This window comes from Triticum aestivum, chromosome 1B (genome assembly GCF_018294505.1).
Source record: "Triticum aestivum cultivar Chinese Spring chromosome 1B, IWGSC CS RefSeq v2.1, whole genome shotgun sequence".
Lineage (NCBI taxonomy): Eukaryota > Viridiplantae > Streptophyta > Magnoliopsida > Poales > Poaceae > Triticum > Triticum aestivum.
In genome coordinates this window covers 53,285,079-53,309,683 of record NC_057795.1, presented here as the reverse complement: position 1 = coordinate 53,309,683, position 24,605 = coordinate 53,285,079, and the positions used below count along the sequence as shown (strand labels likewise).

Below are 24,605 nucleotides of genomic sequence, written 5' to 3'. Positions count from 1 at the left end.
ATGCTTAGTTAAATTAATAGAAGTAGTTGAATTAATTGAATTAGTAAGTGTTTAATGTTTCGCCTAATATGAACATAGGAAATGTCGTCTGACGACGGAAAAAATTTCGGTATGTGCCAATACTGTGAAGACCAGCGCGGCCAGTGCGACAGAAATTTTCTTGTTGATGGTAGGCGATTCAGCATCAAGCTGGATGAGACTTTCGAATTCGATACAGTAAGTCACAACGAGAAGTCTGTTTTCGTAATTAAGCATGAATTATATATGCTTCATTTGCCTGACTTATAATTTTTAATTTTCACTATTCTACTAGCGCATCCCCTGCCATGCAAGAATTTTTGTCTTGGATAAGATAGGTTTCAAAGATATGGAAACTATGGAGGTAAAGAGAGCTTACCTGAAAATTGAGCATGATGGTTATACTTTCAACGTCAAAGTATACAATGCACACACGTACACCTTTTTTGAATGCAAAACTTGGCAAGCACCATGCAAGGCTTATGCATTTGAGCCTGGTATGGTTATCACCTTTGATATTCGTCCGGAAGATGATATTGAAGGTAATAGAGACATATGGGTCGATGTGCAGACGCCTCCAATTCTACCATTATGTGAGTTCTTCTCAAATATATTTTTGTCTTTGATATTGCTTATTTCAAAAATAACTGACAACTAATTTCTATTGACAGCTTATCTCTATTCAACCAAACATGTCAGGCGCTTGGTAGACATTACCTTCTACTGTCCCGGAGCTGAACTAAACTGCGAGGAGATAAGTCATTATGTTTCATGGCTTGAGGATCTTCATACTGTCAAGACAAATTTTCTTCCTGCACTTAGAAATGTTAGTACTCAAAACGTGCGACCAATAGTGATGGTATTGAAGTACGGTCACATTTATTTAGGAATGATGGTAAGATATTTACTATTTGTCCTCAGTGCATATTTTGCATACATATTTTTTTGCTAAACTTTCATTGCTATGTATATTAATTAAGTACTATGCGATGTTCTTCAACAGGGACTCCCGATAATAGTTGTGCCTCAGGGGATCGAGACTAAAGGTCAGATGTCAATTGTTAGCTTATGGCCAAGATATCCTGCATTGCACATGAATGCATTCAGAATTTCTAGAAGCGATGAATGCTTAATACTGAAAGATTGGAGGAAAATTGTTAATGATCGCAGAGAAGTACTAGGGGGCAGCAATGAGAAGCGCAGCCCACGATTAGGAGACAGGTTCATCGGCATGCTCCAGTATGATCAATCAGGAGAGCTATACATATTCTATGCTATTTTACCAGAGAGAGAGTAGTTAGCAGGAGTGATTTAGCTAGTTCTTCATGCTGCTCTTAATTAGTACTTGTCCTTTCATGTCCGTGTTCTTCGTTCTGAACTTAAGTGATTTGCTTTTGTGGTGTTATATATGGACGCTTATAATATCATGACAATCATGTTGAACTCGATGACTTTCATGCATAACGTTTACAATGTGTACTATCGTAAAATACCAGCAAACGAAAAAGAATTAAAATGGAAACACAAAATTAAATGAAAAAGAAATCATAAAACTAAAAAAAACCTTATAGTACCGGTTGGTCTTACCAACCGGTACTAAAGAGCTCCAGGCCCCCGTAGCTGGCTCGTGCCACGTGGTTGCCCTTTAGCACCGGTTCGTGCTGAACCGGTACTAAAGGGGAGGGGGGGGGGGGTTAGTGACCACACTTTAGTGCCGGTTATGTAACCGGCACTAAAGGGCCTTACGAATCGGTGCTATTGCCCGGTTCTGCACTAGTGATGATGTGTACTAAGACGGCTCCTCCCTGAACATCTGGAGGGAGTACCTTGAAAAATGCAGACAAGTTGAAACCTGTGTCAGTGAGTCAATTAAATGGGATACTACTCCACTGGCGTTCACTTGAATCTGTATGTAAATATAATATGTGGTGCGCAATGCTACAAACACGATCAGTGAAGGCAAAACTTCATAATTTTGCTACGCCATGTATACATTCTTAAGCTAGATACCAAGATTTTTCTCACAGTCGTCAAAGATTCGAACTAACGCTGGTTTTCGCTTCCAGTTTCTACAGTCCTCATTTCATGGGAACACATCACCTTACAATTACAACACATCACTCCTTTTTAGCTGGAATATGATCCGTTGCTCTAGCCTCCAGCATCGTATGCGGCTACAGGTTACAGCAGCGGGCCATCGAACAAAGGCAACCCCCGACCCCCGAGTCGCTTCCGCGAGCGTCCTCGGGGGAAACCCTAGCCGCCGCCCCTCGTCCCCCCCCCCATCGATCTCTCTCCCCCCGCCGCCACCGCACAGTGCCACCGGGCAAAGACCGGCCGGCGTTGGTGGCGGCGGGGATCTTGCCCCTCTTCTCGCTGTTGGCGTCCGGCGCGGGACGGCGCAACGCGGGATGGCGCTGGGCTGGGCGGGGCCTAGCGGCGCGACGGAGGGCGTGCTGGGTGGCGGCGGCTCTGCCTGGCGGCGGTGCAGCTGCGGCTTGAGGCCTCTCCAACGCGCGGCGGCTGTGGCTTCTCTGGCGGCGGCGCGAGTTTCCGGCGGCGTGGCGCGGCGGAGCTACGGCGAGGATTTGGCGGCGGGCTGGAGGGCTAGGCGCCGTCCAGTGGTGCTGCCTCCGCGGCGGTTGCGGCTTGGGGCCCTGGACCCCGATCCGATATGGATCTGGTGGTGCCGGGGTCTGGGCCATGGCGGCTGGCGAGGCATGGGATTCGTCGGGGCTTGTCGGCCTCTAGGCACCATGGGGGTGCCGGCGGCGACGCGTGCCCGGCGTGGTGAGACTGCTGGACGTGGTGGTCATCTTCTTCCCGAGATGGCCGACCAGAGGCTTGGTGATCGGATCTCGAGATCCATCATCTTGTCCCGGCTGCGAGTAGGGGAGTCATGGTTGCCGGTGAAAACCAAGCCGATGGCAGGCGATGGCGGCGTTCTCGCCGTTACCTTGATGAAGGCATTGTCGTGTAACTATTGTCGACCCACTCGTGCAGCTCCGGAGGAAACCCTAGGATCTGGTGTTCCAGATCGGCTGATGGCGGCACTGCAATGTCGTTTCTCTCTTGGGAGCATCGTTTGCGGAGCAACGCTGGATGTCAGAGGCAGGAGGTGGAGCGGCTTCGTCTTGCACGCGGCTTCGGGGTGATGTCAAGTCATGCCTGACCGACAGGTGCTACGCTTTGTCATGCCTGGTCGGCAGGTGCTACGCACGACAGATCTTCCAAGGACTTCAACCTGTGTCGGCTGGTGATACCTGGCAGCATGGCGCTGAGGTGTATTAGTGGCGACCGCGACGTGCTCAGCTGTTTGCGCGCAGGGAGGAGGTGCCGTTTGGCGCCGTGGTGGCGTCGACGATAGCTAGACCGAGCAAGGTTGATGCATCAGTATAGTTCTGAAGATGGAGCGGTGGCAGTTGGCGGCGGCGGCATCTGAGTGTACGCCGGACCGGTGAGACCCATGCCCGGCAGGCGTCCTGGATGAATTATCAGGTCTTAGATGTTAGGTTTGGCTGCGATGTCTGTTTGGTATTATGCCCAGGCTATCTGCGCCCCTTCATCAGCTGGATAGAGGTGCTTAGACGGCGGCTTTAGTCTTACTGTTGTATTACTTTGTAAGGTCTTGTGAGAATAATTAATAAAGTGGCCGTATGCATCGCCCAGATGCAGAGGCCGGGGGTCATCCTCCTTTTCTAAAAAAAAAGCCTCCAGCATCGTGCAACTGTAGTACTGATTTTGGTATGCCAAAGTTTATCTTATCCAGATGATTTTAGTACTGAATCCTGGTTAATTATGGACTGGCTGGATGGGATATGATACAGTCTGTTCAGGTGACATGTTTTGGCCATCGTCTCTTTTCTGTCTCATATTGTGAGATGTTGTTAGTAACACTATCTGTTGCGTAGAGGTATTGCATTCTCCATTGGATGGAACATTGACACACAGATTAGTGTGGCCTTGGTTGATGGTGATGCTTCCTATGATCGTTTCAGTGATTTGGTACCGTGCTCCTTAATTTCCTCTAGATCATAGCGTTGGTTTGTCGTTGTCGTATGTATTCCATTCCATTCCTTCTTCCCCAGATTGGAGGTTTCATGCTGATGCTAACGAGCAAATCACAACATGGCTGAATGGTTTCATGATTTATCTGATTATATTTTTTCTAAATCATGGTTGAACGAATTATGCGTTTTTAGTTCCATTTTTCCCGTGTTGAGATTTTAAGAGTGATTTGGGAAGTATCAGTGTTGAGTGATGGGCCTACGGAGACAGTATTGCACATGGGAACGCAGCGAGATCATGCTCTCCTTGCAATAAGAAGGGCATGTAGCCTCAAACTAGGCATACTCTTTGATTGCTTTTCTGAGAATTGCTCCTCTTTTTACCTGCTGGATTGTAGTAAAAAAGTCGAGGTATTTTAATGCGATTTAGGTTTGCTTCTTGTCATTGGTTGGTTTTGTTGGCGAAATTCTGCACTTTGCTTCTCTTTCTCTCAGTGCTTGGTGTCATTAGTTACTTTCAGGCCTTGCAGCTAGCTGTTCCTGGCGGCAGAATTGCAGAGTTGTATCCAATTGTCTGTAAACTACTGGAAGCAATATCATGTGCCTGACCATCGGCGAGCAGTGCTCCGATCTGCTGAAGAATGGGCCTCATTTGTAAGCTGATTTCGGATGTTCGGTCCCACCTAGTTCTAGATACATTCATTTTCAGACAAGTAATTCCGAACGGAGGAAGTAGTTTGTAGTTGGTCATACCATGCCCTCCTGTCAAGCATTCTAGCTAGTCGGCTCTCTGCTTGTCTTGTTTAACTTAAACAATACCATATCTTCAATAGTTGAATAATTACTTTGGTGATTCGACAGCCCAAGCGCATCGTTCGTAGTCGTCAAAACATTAGTCTATGACATTATCTATTATTTTCCTTATTTATATCATTCGTAGAAGAGGAGCCTTGGCGCAGTGGTAAAAGCTGTTGCCTTGAGGTCACGGGTTCAAGTCCTGAAAACAGCCTCTTACGGAAATATAGGGAAATGCTGCATACTAGAGACCCGAAGTGGTCGGACCTTGCGCAAGCGGGAGCTACATGCACCAGGCTACCTTTTTTTTAATATCAAAATAGTAGAATCTTCACCACACTCTAATAATTATATCATCAGACAACAAAAATTCATACAAACCTATTTTTTTCTCACATTAATAAAAATTAATACCAAGAAGAAAGTATCTGTTAGTGAAAAGTATTCTCTATCTTTAGAATTAATGCAAAATAAAAAAGGTAATAGTATTTCTTAAGATATATTCATTGTGTATGGAATTTGTTTTTTTAGAATATGTATGGAATTTGTTAATGTGTATCACTATGGTCGTAAAGATTATTTCATCAGATTAAAAATATTATATATAAATGAGCAAACTATTCCATGAAACATATTTTTTGATTAATAAGATAATAATTTTGAAAACAGAGTTTCCATTAGATGCAAGTTTGTTTCCATTTATAAGCTGCGTTAAAGGAAAAAATATAGTACCGCACATTTGTTTACAATGAAAATTCCAAAATGGAAACACATAAAAATGAAACAAAATATATGATAAGAAATAATTAAAAAATGTGTAACCATGAAAAGGGAAGAAAATGGATTTTTCTTAGAACAAGGGGAGGATTTTTTTTTGAGACAAAGAACAAGGAAAGAAAATGGATGAAAAAAATGAACGTCTATCAAAACCCCGGCGCAGTAGAGCCCACGCACACAGAGAAAAAAGAAGGCCACGACACGCAGAGGCGGAGCTGCAATTGCAATCCATCGGAGATATCTTTGTCGTCGCCGCCACCGCCGCCGTCGTTGTTCTCGCCGAAAATGATCATGCATGTCAAATAAAGTGTTATCCATTTATATTTTTAGATTCATAGAAATATCCGATATTTATTTTTCTTAAGATTTATACTGTTTCATTGTATACAATTTATTATGTACATCAAAAAAATAATCACTATATTATAAGTATTATTCCATCATACAAAAAATTCCATATAAACCTTTTATTTGTCTAAAATTAATATGGAGTATCTATTAGTGGAAAAAATTCTGCATTTGTTAAGTAGTGCCAAAGGCATAAATACTTTTATTTTGTTAATATATAGGAGTATCTCATTGCGCATGGAATTTCCTTAAAATGTTCAGTGTGCTTATAAAAATTATCTCACCAGATGAAAAAAATCCATATGAATGAGCAAATTATTCCCTGTAACCTATTTTCCCTCAAATTAATAAAATGTTACTGTACTTTTTTTTTTGAGGCAAATATGTTACTGTACTTCTGAATAGGGAAAAAAAATGGATGGCAAATAAAGATGCGAAGCCCATATTGACTACAGTAGGTCACTACGACGGACGGAGCAAGCGCAGTAGCAATCGCAATCCATCGGAAATATATCCGCCGCCGCCGCCGCCGCCGTCTGCACCATGCTCCGGCTCCGAGAGTGCGTCCTTTCCCGTCTCCTCTCTTCTCCTCCCACCTCTCCCATCTGCTCGCTTCGCCGCCTGCTCTCCGCCACCGCGTCTCCCCCCATTTCCCCGAACCCTAGTACCTTCGCCGTGGAGGAGTATCTCGTCGACACCTGCGGCCTCACCCGGCCCCAAGCCCTCAAGGCCTCCAAGAAGCTCTCCCACCTCAAATCCCCCACCAAGCCCGACGCCGTCCTCGCCTTCCTCTCCTGCCTCGGCCTCTCCGCCGCCGATGTCGCCGCGGTCGTCGCCAAGGACCCGCGGTTCCTTTGCGCCAAAGTGGAGAAAACCCTGGCTCCGGTGGTTGATGGACTCACCGGCCTCGGTCTCTCGCGTCCTGAGATCGCCCGCCTCGGCTCGCTCGCCCACAGCGGCTTCCGCTGTAGATCCATAGTCTCCAAGCTGCACTACTACCTGCCCCTCTTGGGCTCCTTCCACAACTTCCTCCGGCTGTTCAAGCACTCATCCCACCTCTTGTTTTCGGACCTCGACAAGGTTGTTAAGCCCAATGTCGTGTTCCTGCACGAGTGTGGGCTAGGTGATTGTGATATTGCCAAGCTGTGTATCGCTGTGCCGAGGATGCTGACCACCAACCCTGAGCGCGTCGCCGCAATGGTGGCATGTGCTGAAAGATTAGGTGTACCTCGTGGCGCTGGGATGTTCAGGCAAGCGCTGCAGGCTGTCGCGTTTCTCAGCGAGGAGAAGATCGCCGCCAGATTGGACTACTTGAAGAATACGTTCGGGTGGTCTGATGCCGAAGCAAGCATTGCTGTGCGCAGGTTCCCGAGTGTGCTGAGGAATTCAAATGAATCTCTGAAGCGTAGGTCCGAGTTCCTGGTATCTGAGGTGGGGCTGGAACCTGCGTCCATTGCTCATCGACCGGTAATTCTCAGTCTTAGCCTGGAGGGCCGACTCAGACCCCGGTACTATGTTATAAAGTTTCTCAAGGAAAATGGACTGCTAGATGGTGACCTGAGCTTCTTTACTGCGGTCAAGATGACTGAGAATGTATTTATGGAGAAACTCATATCCCCTCACAAGGAAGCTGCACCACACCTCGCTGAAGACTATGCAACCGCTTGCAAAGGGGAAGTACCGACTAATTTCAGATTCATATGAACAGAGAAGGGCTATGGAAATTGGTTACAGCCTATGGCACAACAAAGTTATCACCCTGTCTGTAAGCGTTAGTACTTCCTGTTTCGGTGTTCTTTGCCTAAGATGATGTTGGTTGTTTACTGTAGTATGCCTTTTACATGCTAGTTAGTCATTGCTAAATGCTAAGTCCTTGCGAAACTGAAAATTTGATTCCTGGACCCCCATATGTTGATGTTGTCATTTCTTAGAGAAGATCTCTGTAAATGAGAAGTCCATGGATATATATTTGATTCTGACTTCCATTGAAGATGATGCAAATTGGATGTGTGGGTGGATCAATTTTGTGTTGAAACCAGCACCCATGAAACCAGAAAGCAATAGAGTAATGATGTGTCATTTTCCACCGAAATGTATCACCCTGCTGTTTGGATTCATAATTTTTTTCTTAAAAAAGTTTTACTTGAGTAAAATTAATGGTTAAGATGCTAGATTTTTTCACTGGTATTAGACTTATGTTTTACTCATAAGTTCCAGCTAACTATCTCAAATAAAAGAAGATGGACCTAATTAGTCTGATGTAAATTTTCTACTGCACTGGAACATAATATTGCAAGGCTGAATTACCACAATTAAGCATGAGTATATTTTTCTTACTTTGAAATGATGGATGACTGCAGATGGGTTGAGTTTTGTGATGTTCAGTTCTGACTATTGAACATTCATTTTTGACCAAAGAATTGGATGTTTTGATTGATGTGTCTGGTCAAATATGTATATATGATTAAGGTCAGTGGTGTGTTTCTCAGGTTTACACTGCAATGACCAATGTTCATTCCTAGAAACAGATAACTGGATTTACTTGGGCAAGGTCGCTACAGCTGATGCCTATTTCAGTGATTATTAACTTTATAAGATTGCAAATATATGATTTAAAACTTAGCATCTCTTGTTCTGCAAGATACTGCTGTCCAATAAATAGTAGTAGCAGCAACAATCAGTTATTGGTACAATGTGTAGTATGGCTGAATACTAAGGTGTGGTACAGGCCCACCTTAGTCAGGCTTAATGTTCAGATGCACATGAGTAAATTCTATTTAAGTTATATATTTTTCAAGACTAAAACTATGAATTTCGATCATCCTGTGTTATACGAAATTTTAAAAAAGAGAATGTTGCAAAGGAAATTTAATGAGTGATTGCATGCTCCCTCGGCAGGAGCAGCGCAGCTCATGGCATCTAGGCATCATCATCTGGCTCACTGGCACTGTGTTTTCCTTGCCAGAAGCAGTCGAGCCAAGGCGAAGGAGAAACGGCTGCTGTCGTTGCCTAACCCCAAAACGATATATATTTGCACTGCTCTGAACTTTTAGGATACCAGCTGTTGTTTTTATCTTTTAAGTGGGTAATTTCAAATTGAAATCGAGAATGTTACCTGCTGATAAGCTGTTGCAGGTACTCATCGCCATCTTGATCTCGGTTTGAGAAATAGAGATGAACTCCTTCCAACTTCGTAGAGGAGTATTAGTTTAGTTTGGAGCGCTTTGATTTTCCTCATTTATCCTTCTTTTTCACCGGTTTTCTTTGGGTTTTTTTCCTTTCCTTTTCTTTTCTTTTTATTTGTTTTCCTTTATGGTTTTCATCGGTTTAGAACTTTTTTAATTGTCCATTTTTGTTTTCTATGTTTTGTTTGTATCCTTGTCCTCGATTTTCTATGTACATTTTTTGTACATGTGAATTTTTTTTCTACATGTTAAACATTTTTGATATACACAATTAACATCTTTTGAAATAATTTTTTTTATGTCTACATTTTTTTATACATCAAGAACATTTTTTATACAGGTTTAGCATTTTGATAATACATGATTACATTTTTTAATACAATGATTAATAGTTCTTTCGAATATATATTTGATGTCTACTTTTTTCATAAACTTTGTATATATTTCATATGCATCTGAAACATTTATTTGATATACATTTAACATTTTACAAATGCATGTTTACATTTTTTTTATAATGTCATATAGATATTTTTGAAACGCGTGAAATTTTTAAAATGTCACAACATTTTGTTGTATGCTATCAACATTTTGCATATGGATTTGACACATTTATTGATATAGGTTTATCATTTTTAATGATGTCACATATATTTTCTGCAACAAGGAAAAATGTTTAAATGTCTCAAAGTTATTTTTAATATGCTACAACATTGTTTTTGAATTAAACTAAAAATTCTTTTACATCGTGGTAACATTTTTTTCGAATTCATGATTTTATTTTTTATTTCTTTTTATTATTTGAAATATATATTTACAATATTTTAAAAATAATTATAAAGTAAAAACACAAATAATAAACAAACAAAAATAAACATGTCAAAATCCATTTGCGAGCTCTCACTCCAACTCATGTTAAGCGAGGTATAGGCGTGCCCCCATGCATGGTGGGCTGCTCTTTCGTAAGAAGCACACATACCTGCCCACGCCCATGAATCGTGGCTAAATCCAACAGTCATGAACCTCACCGAGACATTGTTAAATCTCATTCAGCTGAGATTTAACAAAACCAAGAAAGAAAAATCATTCCAGGCTTAGAGTAGGAATGGAGGACATATGTTTAGGTCATTGTTTAAACCAAAAATGTTACACAAATTCCGCTCGCGTCCAAACACTACACCATTTGCATAAGAAAAACATCGATTATTTCATAGGAAGGTCCTAATCAACGCTTTAAGCGTGATTGCTCCAACCAACGCAGATACACACGCTTCGATTGGGACGGCCCAAAAAATACCCTCGCTCGCTCGCTACATCAACCCTCACTCACTTCCCTTGACTGTTAATCGTTTAACCCTTTGACCCCACAACGGTTTGACTTATTCACTGTTGACTTTTTAAAAACTTAGAAAGTGTGCACGGATTTGAAAAGAAAAGTTCATGAATACAAAACAGTTTGCAAATTAGAAAAAATCACGAATCTGAAAAAATATTCACGAATTTGAGAAAAGTTTGTGAATCTGAAAACTGTTCATGGCTTTGAAAAAAGTTCGTGAATTTGAAAATAGACCATGAATTAGACAAAAAAAACTTGCGGACTCAAAAATAGTTCATGCATTTCAATAAAGTTAAGGGATTTGGAAAAAAATGTTGGAGGACTTGAGAAATGTTCGTTAATTTAAAAAAAACTGTTTGTGGATTTGAAAAGGTTCTTTAATTTTAAAAATGTTAACGAATTTAGAAATACTTGCAAACATTAAAAAAGTTCATGAATTTAAATAAAATGCAAAGTTTAAAATGTGATTAATTTGAAAAGGTGAAAAAATGAAAGAAAAGAGAAACGAAAAACAAAAAAAAAACAGAATAGAAACCAGCCTAAAATAGAAGTAAAGAAGCACAAAAAACTGGACCATTAAACTAAGGGAGCTTAAAGACGTAATCGTGAGAAGAAGAAAGAAATATGAGCGACGCATAAATGGGCCAGCCTATAGAAACCCAGGTTTGGGCGCCACATATGAATAAGTCACTAAGAGGCGTAGAAGGCGCTAAGTACGAAATGCCTATTTTATAGATCCAATTACACCTTCTTCCAAGCACCGAACCCCGTGACTCCTCGCCTCTTCATCGATGGCAACACTAATGAGTCGCGTTGTCCCTGCCTTTAGTGAGGCCATGGCGAGCCCTCGTCATAGCCGGCCACGGTGTCCACATCTCGAGCCCAGGCTCCGTTTAATCCAAAGAACGGTCAAAACTCTCGGCCATGCGTGCATCGGTGATGATCGTGGCCCATCTCCGGTGCAGGACTGGGTCAGCTTTGCTAATCGTGTCGTCGGCGCATTGCCGCCGCCTCGTTCTTCGCCATATAGTTGAGTGACGGAAAATTCGAGTGGCCTGATGAATAGCAAACCCGGAAAACTCTGGCCTAATAGATAAGTTTGTGGTGACAGAATTAACTTTCCCGTAGAGCTCTCGCGACCGCGCCGTCCCCCGCGGGCGGCCGGGCCACGCTCCCCTGCCTTCTTCCCCAACCACCGCCCCCACTCTCCCTCCTCCCTCCGTCGCCGACGTGCGTCGTCCGACTCGGCCCAGGTGGCGCCGCCGGCGGCGGCGCGCTGCTTTTCCCCTCCCGGTGACGTTCCTACGCGGGGCGGAGCGACGTTGGGCGGTGTCCCCAGGGCACAGTGGTTCGGCGCGGCGACAGGGTGACCTGGCACTTGTGCCGGGGGGTTGATTGCGCGGCGGCGCCATTGTTAGCGGCGGATCTTCGCGGCTGCGGGGTGGCGGCGCCCGCTCGGCCAGATCTGGGCCCTCTCGGGCCCCATCTGGGTTGGGGCGGGCCGGCGGCTTCTTCTTCGGAGGCGGGGATGGGGCGTAGGGAAGCTGGGTGGCGGCGGCGTCGCTGCCGACTGGCTGCAGCGGGGTGGCAGCGACTTTGCGGGCCCGAGATGGGCTCGGACGGGCCCGGGTGGCCTGGTGTGCCCCTGCTGCCGCGTCCGGCCGGCCACCGCGACGGTGCGGGAAGCACAGGCATCCCACACGACAGCGGGGGAGGTGCTTCTCTCCGGCTCAGCTCCGATGCTGCCCCTCCCGTTTCCTGGCGTCCCTCTCTCTATCCTTTAGGCCTCGTGATGCGATCTCAGTGAGGCGGCATGGATGACTTCAAGACCATGGTGGCGTATGCTAGCGGGTGGCAAGTTGGATGGTTGGCTCCGGATAGGCAGGTAGTAGTGTTTGGGATGCGGGAGAAATCCCTACCGGTTGATCCGGCTCCGACGCGGTATCGCTCGCGGGTGACGCCTTTCCTTCCTGAAGGGCGTCGGTGTTGCCCATCCCCACTCCCTTTCGCGTGCCGGGGGAAACCCTAGGATATGTTCGGGTAGCAGCGTCGTCAACGTTGCATCCCTTCTTGGAGGTGCTGCTTGGTACGTGGAGGTTCGGAGCCTCGGTGCGTGGTGGGAAGAATCCGGAGGGCGCAGCAGTGGCGAGTCATTTGTGCTTTGTCGAGCTGCCATTGTTGGCATTTATCTCTTCTTTCTTTTTTTTTTTGGGCTTGATGTGCTCCCTCAAAAGGAGCAGCGCAGCTCGTGGCATTCTAGGCATCATCATCTGGCACACTGGCACTGGTGTTTTCCTTGCCAGAAGCAGTCGAGCCAAGTAGAAGGAGAGACGGCTGCTGTCGTTGCCTAACCCCAAAAGGATATATAGATGAACTGCTCTGAACTTTTAGGATACCAGCTGTTGTTTTTATCTTTTAAGTGGGTAATTCGAAATTGAAATCGAGAATGTTACCTGCTGATAAGCTGCTGCAGGTACTCCTTTCAACTTAGGATTAGTTGAGGTGGGAGCCAGCCATGTACTACCAGTTATGTGTGATTTAACTAGGCGTTTCACTTTCCTAGTCATCTCCGGTCCAAAGCTTATTTCTTACCAAGCCATGTTCTGATCTGTATGATTTCCAGTTTGTACAAGCTTATTTCAAACCAGAATGTTAAAGACCCAAAAATCAAAGAAATAGAACCTCGGCATCATATAGCTAGGCTGGTGTGTTGGTGAAGCTGGTGTTCAGTTAGCACCCACATCCATTGACAAGGTTATGTTACCAGCATCGAAGCAGGCTGGCTTCAGGTAAAAGGAAAAAGAAAAACAGCAGCATTTCTGATTACAGCCTGGTAGCATTGTAGTTCTACTCATTGGCTGGATGCGCTGTTTTCCGATAGATTGTTGCTACTACTAGGCCCAAACATTTCCAAACTCTGTCTGCTTTAGTTGCATCAGTTTTACAGCTCAAGAAAAGAAATCAAATAAACAGTGCAAATGTTGATTATGACAGCAGAGTGGCGACAGAATTCATCGTGAGCCAGATTGATGTAGCGCCTCTTCAATCTTTCCAGCTGAAACCAGGGTGAGTGTTTGTAGCTTGGGCATAGCTCCTGACTCGAAGCTTAGATACACAACTGACACCTTCATCACACTCAGAACTGGGAACAACCTTGTGCCGACCGTGACATCCTTGTCTTGGGAGACATCCACCACCTGGACCCCGGCATCAGCAGCGATGGAGAGAACACAAAACACATCATGCGACAGGTGCAACACGCGCTGATTGAGGATCCGCAGGCAACGTAGCTCAGCAATCCATTCGGGAACTAAATATGATGCACTGTCCTGAATTTTCTTTACGACGACGGTTGTTGTCGTTTGTATCTTAACACCAAAATGGTAGAGGCACTGTCCTCAACTTTTAGGATACCAGCTGTTATTTGTATCTTTGAGTGGCTAATTTCAAACTGAAAACGGGATTGTTACCTGCCCATATATCTTTGTCCCCATTTTAGAAGTAGAGATGAACTCCTTTCAACTTCGTAGAGGAGTATTAGTTTAGTTTGCAGCTCTTTGGTTTTCTTCATTTATCCTTCTTTTTCACCGATTTTCTTTGGGTTTTTGCTTTTCTTTCTTTTTATGTTTTACATCAGTCATCAGTTTTAGAACCTTTTCGATTGATTTTTTTTTTGTTTTCTATCTATGTTTTGTTTGTATCGTTTTTCCCTCGGTTTTGTATGTTCATTTTCATGTACACGTGAAACATTTTTTTTAACATGTTAAACATTTTTTAAATAAACAATTAACATTTTTTAAATAAATGTTTTGATGTCTCCATTTTCCTATGCATCTTTTTTTGAAACTTACTTCAAGCTTTATTTAAACATCCCACGCAGGGATTTCATCCGAGATAACACTCAAAATACAGTCAGGTGGAGATTGTAACCAGACCATACATAAATTATTTGCGACTCCCTCCCTAGCTAACAAATGTGCCGCTTTATTTGCTGATCGTCGAGTAACCTTCCATCTTCCCCGCGTGCCCAGCATCTGCTTTACTTGTTCGATAACTGGCCCCATCGATGATAGATCCTTTACCTTGCTTTGTAGCTTGCAAACGACTTCACGACAATCCATCTCTACATGCAGGTTACGTATATTAAGCTCAATGGCCAATTGCACTGCTCTCCTACATGCACTAAGCTCCGCTCTTGCTGGCTCCTGGCATCGCGGGAAGATGTGACATACACCGCCCAGAAAGGCACCCTCCTGGTTTTGTAGCACAATGCCCGCACCACCCACCTCTCCTACTCTGGAAATAGCTGCATCGACATTAGCTTTCACCCATCCCTCTTCAGGCGGATTCCGTTTCTCACATGGTGCTGGGTTGGATTGTTTGCTCTTGCGCCCATGAACGGCTTGCCACTCGCCCATCAGGTGGAACACTCTTCTGGCAATCGCTTCTGCATCTTCTATTCTTTGCCTGTCTCTTGCGTTGTTCCGTGCCAGCTAGAGCGCATACACCCCCTGAACCATGACCTCCCTCTCATCGTCTGTCGCCTCCGCAACCAAGCCAGGAGCCACCTCGATAATGCACTCTAAGGACTAGCTGACTCCGGTGGGGTCGCCACCGGCACCCCTAATTCCGAATGCATAATCTTCCAGAATTTCAATGAGTGAAAACACCCCCAGAACCTGTGAAATATGGTTTCTTCTCTGCCACACGCCACACAGAACACACCATCCTTGATCTTCCTCCGATGGAGTTCCATCGCCATCGCCAGGCCATTACGTTTCAGCCGCCACATATGTATCTTTACCTTCCCTGGCACGACGGTGTCCCATAGATTCATCCATGACTTGTGATCCTGTACCGCGGATGATGTTTCCGGCCGACCAGCTTTAAGTCGCTTCTGTTGCATATGCAAATGGTAGGATGACCGTACAATAAAGACACCTTTTTTGGTGTAGTTCCAGGCTAGGTAACCCTCCACATTTGGTCCATCAATAGGGATCTGGATTATCTCGCCAGCTTCGTCTGGGGAGAGCATGGCATGCACCTTCTCTACATCCCAAGCAGTGCCATTCTCAGCTAACAGTTCGCACACCCGGTTTATCCCTTGGATATAAGTTTGGCCCTGTGGCCTTCACTACAAAAAAAAGACACATCCGTGACATTTTGGGCCGAACGAATTTTTTTCCTGTCATACATATGACACTTTTATGACGATAATTGTGACAAAACCCGGTATCATCATAGATCTGGTGGGCTCCTACTTCTATGACAAAAAATCATGACAGAAAATGGGCTTTTCGTCCTGAGCGGGCCGGAGATGCAGCTGCATGACATTCTTTGGGCCGCCCATGACGGAAAAAACAGTGGTAGAAGCGGGGGCGAGGAAAATTTTGGGGAGTTCCCGGTTACGGTGGGAGGTCGGGGGCCGACCGATGCGCGTTTCTCTCATACACGTACACGCGTGTGTGCGAGGCGTTGACTCTAACTGAACCCGAGCAAGGTGTTGGGCTCTAACTGAACCCGAGCGATTGCACTGCAGGCTACGCATTACTGAACCCGAGCGATCGACCGATGGCTGTTAACTGAACCCGATCGAGCGGTTCCTTCGCTACTGCTGCTAACTGAAGCCGATCGATTGGATGAACAGTGAGCGTTGCGGGGGTTTGGATGAACAGTGAGCGGTGGCGTTGCCTCTGGATGAACAGTACCCCATGGTGTGGAGGGCTGGATGAACAGTAGACGGTGGAGGGGTGCCCGTGGAGGGTGGTTGAACAGGACCCCGTGGTGTGGAGGGCCGGATGAACAGTAGACGATGGAGGGGTGCCCGTGGAGGGGTGGATGAACAGAACCCTGTGGTGTGGAGGGCTTGATGAACAGTAGATGGTGGAGGGGTACCCGTAGAGGGGTGGATGAACAGGACCCCCGTGGTGTGGAGGGCTGGATGAACAGTAGACGGTGGAGGGGTGCCCGTGGAGGGATGGTTGAACAGTAGCCGGTGGAGTAGCGCGCGGTGGAGGCTGGATGAACAGGAGCCTGTGGAGGCTGGAGGAGGTCAACGGTAGCCCGTGGAGGCTGGAGGAGGTCGACGGTCGAGATGAACAGTATCCCGTGAAGTCCCGTTTTGCGGTACGCCACACCCCTCCCAATGAACAGGACCCCCGTTTCGATCGTAGCGCTCCAACACAAGTCCGTTTCGTCCGTTTTGCGGTAAGCCACACCCCTCCCGATCAACAGGACCCCCGTTTCGACCGTAGGAGGTCCGTTTCCTCCGTTTTGCGATACGTCACACCCCTCCCGATCAACAGGACCCCCGTTTCGACCTTAGGAGGTCCGTTTCCTCCGCTTTGCGGTACGCCACACCCCTTCCGATCAACAGGACCCCCGTTTCGACCATAGGAGGTCCGTTTGCTCCGTTTTGCGGTACGCCAGACCCCTCCCGGTGAACAGGATCCCGTTTCGAACGTGGCTGGTGGAACACAAGGCCGTTTCCTCCGTTCTGCGGTATGCCAGGCCTCGTTTCCATCGCATGTTTCGTCCAAGCCCTCCCGATGAACACGACCATGCATTCCGTTGCCTCCCGATGAACACGACGCATTCCGTTGCCTCCCATGAACACGACGACGACGCTGTTTCTTCGTTCCGACCCAGCCAATGTACACGAGCCCTGGCCGTACGTATATATGCGCGAGTAGGCGTTCGAGACCCCGCCCGTATGTACACATACGTGGCTGTATTTTCTTTCTTGCACCCTGACTGCTGTACGTACGTGTACATGCTACGTGCGCGCCTCTACTACGACATGTGCGCGCCTCTACTACGACACGTGCACGCCTCTACATCCACCAGTATGCACGTACACGTTCGCGACAAGAATGACAATGCTACATACGCTTCGACCAGGTGGGTCCCGACTGCCAGGCAATTCCTTGCGTGCGAAGATGTAGATGGTGGGTCCTAGCAGTCAGGGGGACGAATCGTTTTTTTGCCCGGACGCACTTCCTTGCGTGCGAAGGTGTAGCTGGTGGGTCCCAGCAGTCAGTTGGCGAATCATTTTGTTGTTTTTTTTGCCCGAACGCACTTCCTTGCGTGCGAAGGTGTAGCTCGTAGGTCCCAACAGTCAGGGGGAAACGTTTTTTTTCCGCGAAATACGGTGGCCCATCCGGTGGGTCCCCGCTATCAGGTGGAGGAATAATTATTTTGCGCGTAATAAGGAGGCACTTCCTTGCGGCCGATGTGAACCCAGCTGTCAGCCTCTCCATGTACAGTACTCTTCCGATGGAAGTCGGTCATTGACCACGCCGCGCCGAGAGCACCAGGGCGGTGGACGACGGCGTGGCCTAGGAAGGGGACGACGCGAAGCCGGGGAAGACGTGGCAGTGGATGCCCACGCGGAGAGGAGTACGACTGTACGAGGGTTTACTGGTTCGTCTGCCGTCGCCAGAGAATAACAGCAGGTATGGGTCAGTAGAGGGATGGCTAGGCCAGCGATGGGAGTATGATGGGGGCGGTGAGGCCCGCGCGGCAGCACAGCCGACCGCGGGGAGGAGGGAGCAGGCAGTCTTGCCGGCGCTTGTTTGAGCGGCTGGAGCAAGAAGAGCAGAGATTGAAGAAGCACGACGGCCGTTGGATGGACATCCAACAGTCACTGCTTATGTGTCAACCTTTTTTTAGGAAAGCCTCGAATCTGTGGAAAACAACATACAACCCATCTGCCATTATTTCTAGTAATTTACAGCCCATTTGCTAATTCTTAAGGTTTTATTTGGAGCCCATATTCTTTTTGTTAGCATTACAGCCCATATTGTGGCCACGGTTAAAAAATTATACGAAATTTTGCATATTTCGGTGCGGTCCGAACTGTTTTTAATCTCGAAATTTCGACTCACATTCAAACTGATTTTAAAAATAAATGTATATCAATATAAAATCCAATAAATTCTCCATGCATAAAAATTAATGTAATTTAAAATCTCGAAATAAAAAAAAGATATTTGAAACTAATTGCCGGTTTGATGTGTTTTAAAAATGTACAACCCATTTCTCATTACTGATGGGCCATTTTCTCGGCCAGCCGAATGAAAGCTCTCCTCGTCTTGAAAGATTTGCAGCCCAACATGCCTGACAAAGCGACTTACTTGGCAAATCACAAAAAACTAGGCTGTGGCCGTGGACCCAGCTGTTAGCCTCTCCACGTACAGTACTATTTCGATGGAATGTTGTTGACCACATTGATCACGCCGCGCCGAGAGCACCAAGGCGGTGGACGACGGCGAGGCCTAGGAAGGGGACGATGCGGAGCCGGGGAAGACGCGGCAGTGGATGCCCACGCGGAGAGGAGTACAACTATACGAGGGTTTACTGGTTCGTCTGCCGTCGCTAGAGAATAACAGCAGGTGTGAGTCAGTAGAGGGATGGCTAGGCCAGCGATGGAAGTACGGTGGGGCGGTGAGGCCTGCGCGGCAGCACAGCCGGCCACGGGGAGGAGGGAGCAGGCAGTCCCGCCCGTGCTTGTTTGAGCGGCTGGAGCATGAAGAGAAAAGATTGAAGAAGCATGACAACGTTGGATGGACATCCAACAGTCACTGCTCTCGTGTGTTGACTAAGTTGACAGGGCGTTGCGTGTGCGTCAACCTTTTTTTTATGAAAGCATATGCATCAACCTGTAGTAGGAACATAAGTCAGCCTCAAATCTGTGGAAAACAGCAGACAACCCATCTCCCATTATTTCTAATAATGTACAACCCATTTGCTAATTTTAAGAATTTTTTTGGAGCCCATCTTCTTTTTGTTAGCATTACACTCCATATTGTGGTCACGGTTAAAAAGTATACGAAATTTTGCATATTTTGGTGCGGTTAACTGTTTTTAATCCAGAAATATCGATTCACATTCAGACTATTTTGAAAAATAATTTATATAAATATAAAATCCAAATAATTGTCCACGCATAAAAATCAATGGAATTTAAAATCTTGTAATGAAAAAAAAATTTGAAACTAACTCCCTGTTTGATGTGTTTTAAAAATGTACAGCCCATTTCTGAGCAAACCAAATGAAACTCTCCTCGTCTTGAAAGATTTGCAGCCCAGCAGGGCCGATAAAGCAAGTAGGCCTTGTTTGGGTATTTCTTAAAAAAATAGAACTGGGTAGCCATTTTCAGCAAGAAAAAAAACACAACTGGGCTCATGATGTGGTAAACATAAATAAAACCCTGGCTAGACGGGCCACGGCCCCCGCACAACCCGGTTGTTACCCTGATCCGTCGCTAAAACTAGTATAAATAACAACTGCTTGTTCCTCAAAAAAAAAACTACGCGACCTGCTGGGTCCCTGATATCAGCCGCTCGTAGTGTAATTCTCTCGTTTATTGACTACATTGACAATGGCGTGAGCAGATGTCCAACCATTAGGAGGAACCATATTTTTGGGCTTGTAACACAGAGGCACTTGCTTGCGTACTGCCATGATGCTGGTGGATCCCTACTGTCATCCTCTCCATGTACAGTCATCTCCTTGTTCCTCTCGGTTGTTGACGATGTTGACAATGCAAGAGGGCGGCACATCGCGCATGGCGAGCGAACTAAGGCCGCAAGGCGGAGGACGACGCGAGGCCTCGGACGGAATGAATAGGAGCCGTGGTAGATGCGCTGGTCCAGTCGCAGGCGGAGGGGAGTACGAGGGTTGACTGGTTCGGGTGCGGGTGCGTGTTGGGGCTGACGTCGTCGGAGAATAACAGGACGTGTGGGGGAATAGAGGGAGGGACTGGCCAACGTTGGAGGGTACGTACGGTAGGATGGCGGAGGCGCAGCCAGCCATGGGATGCGGGAGCAGGCGGAGCCGACGGGGTGGTTCGGTTTGGGCGGCTGGAGGAAGAAGACAAGAGATAGAAGATACACGACAGATGTTGGATGTTAATCCAACGGCTGGTAGGCAGAATCATTTGTTGACTGGTTAGGCTATTTCCTCGCGGGTCCCAAATGTCAGAATCCAAACCTGTCACGGTCATGCAGCCTTTCCTATGAAAATTTACAGCCCATTTGATGTGCTAGTTCGAAATAAGTTTGTGGGTGCTGGTGGGGGCTAATCACTTGGCTTCTGTAATGCACAGTGAGCTCAAGCAGCCGACGAGAGTGATGTTATGTCCCTTGGTTGGGATTTGTTACAATATTTCACTCTAAATTAAACGAATGGCAAGCCATGCCTTGTTTCAAAGAAAATATGACAGCCATAGCCGAGTTGAAAAGGGCAGGAACATCTAACTCCAGCTTACAAACTGTACAAAAGCACGAGGGTTAATTGTTCATCACGTTTACAAAAAAACCCAAGTTGAAAAGGGTAACAACATCTAACTCCAGCACTATTTTCGGCAGTCACAATCAAATGGATCGGTCAGGTCCATAGAATGAACATCCTGGGTCGTAAAATTTACTGGATTATGACCACAATATGTTGTAAATAGAAGCCCGGCACGTTCAGATGCTCTTTTGCCCACCTGAAACTCCTTTTTTTTGCTCTTTGACATACCCATCCATCAAAACCATGCTGCTGATAAACTTAAGCCTGATGGACAATAGTAACCTCGCATTCAGCAGGAAGAATGTGACAAATCTAGTGTTTGCACGGTTGGCTACATATCGTTCTAGCGTTATTGTCTTCAATCGAATCTCATGAGAAGTGAGAAAATCCCGATGGTTACGAATCCACCGATTGGTTATAACTTTCTTACCCCGTCCTGTTGCCTAAATAGACATGAAGATTGAAAATAGTTAAGGTCTAAAAAAAGAGTGTCAAAAGAGCAACATCTGAACGGTTAATTCTAGTACACTATATGCGGGCTTCCAATGTGCGTGTGAAATTATCACCTTTATATACAACTTCTCCAGACATGGAAAGCATTGCAGCAAGCCAATAATCTTGTTCAGATCAAAACTAATCATTTGGATATATAAGATCTTGACAGAATCCAGCACCATTGATAGGCCATCCATGGAGAAACTCTTCATTGAGCATAGAACATAATATTAGTACAAAATGTGTACTCCAAGATGATATATAACTTATGGGCAGAAATTTAAAATGCAGCTTATGGTTACAAGTGTAGATGATAATATAAAGTACCCGAAGAACTGTGGAGCCAAACACCATATTGAAATGAGCACAAAGATCATGTATTACACCCAAGGTCTCCAGTTTAGGCGCAGAGAGGACGGTTATTTGCAACGGTGAATAACTAGAATCAAGGATCAACCTTTGAAGTGAAGGGGCATTTTGGATGATGAGCTTCCTTCCGTCAAAAGAAATTCCAATTCTTATAAGGTTAGGCGAATTTATTTGGAGACAACTGACTCTAGCTGTGAAAACAAGCACCAAGCACTCCAGGGCAGGGCAACTGGAGTGGATGATGCTGTGCAATGAGGCCTCCGATATACGAACCCGCACAAGTGAAAGTTTCTTGAGAAATGGGAGTTGAAGGTTTAGTACCAGATTGTTTGGTAGGTAGCACAACGCAAAGGTGGCGGTGTGGAGAGAGGAGGAAAACCGCGAGATGGACATCGGTGCTGAGGGCACAAGTTCATGGCGTTCGGTATGTGGTATGTGATTTCCAGGGGAATAGTAGAACTCAAGCAGCTGTAGTTCTGTGAATTCAGGGGATTTCAGCCAGGCGTCCACCATGCAGGGCATGGTATGCTTGCTCAGGTAGCATGATGGGATGCAGAGGCTTTGAACGGAGCCCTGGTGGGAGGAGATGATGGCTCTGGGGATTTCAAAATCATTGAAGAGAGATAGTTGACGACAGTCGAGATTAAGGGGCATGGCGCGCCATAGAGGGCACCACCAAATTGAGAGGACTTGGGTGCGGCAGCAATCCTTGGTGGGGAGAAGCGAGATGATCTCCCCAAGGACGGCGTCCGGGAGATCGCTGATGCGGTCCACCCGAGATTCTACGGGTTCCTGGGATCTGGTGGGGGCGGGGTCGCCGCTTCTCCCCGCGCTGCCGGGTGCGGGATCTACAACAAGCGTCGCCGTTGGCGGGAGCCTCATCTTCTTGGCGCTGGGGTCAGCCGACTCCATTTTCCTCGAGAGCGTCGCGTCGCGTCGCGCTCACGGATTTGAGAAGAGTAACGAATGACAAGCCTAGTTGTAGTGCGAGTGAAGAAGAAGGGGAGCTGAGGTTTTTTCTGTAGTAGTGAGGAAGAAGGGGAGCTGGGGTTTTCTGTAGGAGTGAGGTGAGGAATTTGGGGGTAAGAGTGGAGCAAGCTGACGTGAGGTGGGTGGGAGCGAGGAGGAAGAAGAGCACCCAGGTTTTTTGGGGGGCGGTGTGCTGGGTGTGGGTAGCGCCTCTCATTCAGTAAATATAGGGCTTTTGAATTGATTTTACTATTTACTAGTGTGGATGGGCTGTTTTGTCTTGGGCCTAGAGAAACAATTACTACTAGTACAGTGGAGACACTCTACAACTACCTAGAAAAACAATTACTACTAGTACAATGGAGACACTCTACCGCTTCTGGCTCCTCCTAGGTCATTGAAACGTCTCCCTCTACTGAATGCCGTTATACTTTTGTTCACCGACATGCAAGCCATGCAGCGCGCGGACCCAAATGCCATCCACCAAATTAGAAGGCAGTATGCAGGCGGAGAGTAACCCCGATCGTAGCACGGCAGTAACGAGCCGTCGTATCACAAAACCCCACCCCCACAGTCTAAGTTTGATGGACGAAGCAACCATCATTTCACTCTTCGCTGAATCCCCTTCTCCCTCACCATCTTCAAGAAAGGCAACACTTGCATCTGCCATTATTCTTCTCTCCCAACGAAGGGAAGGTAAGCGGATCCGTGATGTTGGTATATTTTTGTTCAGAGAAAAAAAAAGAACTTTTGCAAAGCAGTAACCGATCCTCACTCTCTTTTTTGTTTCATTGTCATTGCGATTGTGTTTTCCTTTCAGTGGTCTCCTAGTATTCGTCAGTTTCATGATGGACCAAGGAGAACCAGGCAAAGATCTGCCGATATTGGAGCAGACGCGGGAGGCTGATCCCCACGAGACAGAGAGCTCCAAGAAGATGGAGGCAGCCACCGAGACGACCCCAGATATGCTCACGGGCACCACTGAGATGGTCAACGCCCCGTTTGAGGTTACAGCCCCCGTGGCACTGCAGGAGCAGTTTTCCCCCTTCGAGGATGTGTCCCCTCCCGCTGAGCTGCCCAAGGTGATTTTCTTCTTTGCCGATCTCGATTGTGGTTTTTCATCTAAGTATGTGGTGATTAATAATGCAAAATTTTATTAGCTTCGATGCCATGCTATACATAGTGGTTTAAATAACTTGTGTTTCTTATACTGAAAAGTAATTCGGAATTTGTTTCTGTTTCAATTAGAACCCTGATGCAGACAAGGATTGTGTGGTTGTACATGTCATTCGCTATGAGGCGGATGACCTGAATATACGCACTGGAAAAACAGAGTCTTAGGCTGTTGGATCCTGGAAGCCATTTGCGGTTATACCAATGAAGAGTTGTATTCCAGCCTCACTGTTGTCAGGCGTGTTGTCCAGGGTGTACTGAAGCACAAGAAGTTCAAAGCTACTCCTTCCTTTGCGAGGCATACTGTTCTTGTCAAGCTTACGCAGGAAGATGACGTGGCATGCCTCCACAAACAAGTTTATCAGTGGCAAGGCCACAAGGTTGTCTTCATGAAGGTTCACAGGATTGAGCTGCTGCGGGACGTCCTCGATGATGTTCATGTCAAGGTCCGTCTTGTGTCCAGCCCAAATTAGATCGGGGCATGAAATAGTTGCCCCGGCTAGTGTTTAATAGTAGTTTGGATTGTGTCTAATTATCCAAACCTTGCCTGTTATCGACCCCTCTGGGGCTAGTACTCTGTTTGAATCCGTCTATGGGAACTGCTGCTACTTTTGTGTGCCCGTGAATCATGTGAGAACCATCATAATTGTTGCCGAAACAGATGCGTCCTCACTAGTTTTTTCATGAATATGGCATGGTAAGACATAAGTTGTCACGGTTTATCATACGAGCAGTGTGTGTTTTGATGAAATAGAGCACTCGTCCAAGAACTGTGCGCCGACGTATACATAAGTACTTGTAAACACTGTTGGTGCTACCCCACTTGTAAGCAGTTGT

The 24,605-nt window shown here is 46.2% G+C and overlaps 1 protein-coding gene and 1 long non-coding RNA gene across 2 annotated transcripts; both read left to right on the top strand.

The window, feature by feature from the left end:
• The first annotated feature begins 6,419 nt into the window (after nucleotides 1-6,419).
• On the top strand, nucleotides 6,420-7,935 carry LOC123086321 (transcription termination factor MTERF15, mitochondrial). The gene has a single exon (XM_044508078.1). It carries the CDS (start codon nucleotides 6,489-6,491, stop codon nucleotides 7,647-7,649), a length of 1,161 nt encoding a protein of 386 aa, XP_044364013.1. The 5' UTR covers nucleotides 6,420-6,488; the 3' UTR covers nucleotides 7,650-7,935.
• Nucleotides 7,936-11,367: 3,432 nt separating this feature from the next.
• LOC123106242 (uncharacterized) lies at nucleotides 11,368-13,972 on the top strand. Its single transcript, XR_006451247.1, has 3 exons — nucleotides 11,368-12,181; nucleotides 13,461-13,532; nucleotides 13,607-13,972. It is a non-coding gene; the product is annotated as an uncharacterized lncRNA (long non-coding RNA).
• Nucleotides 13,973-24,605: the final 10,633 nt, after the last annotated feature.

Excerpts from the sequence above, each read along its gene's own strand:
- LOC123086321 (XM_044508078.1), top strand. The coding sequence starts at position 6,489 with ATGCTCCGGCTCCGAGAGTGCGTCCTTTCCCGTCTCCTCTCTTCTCCT.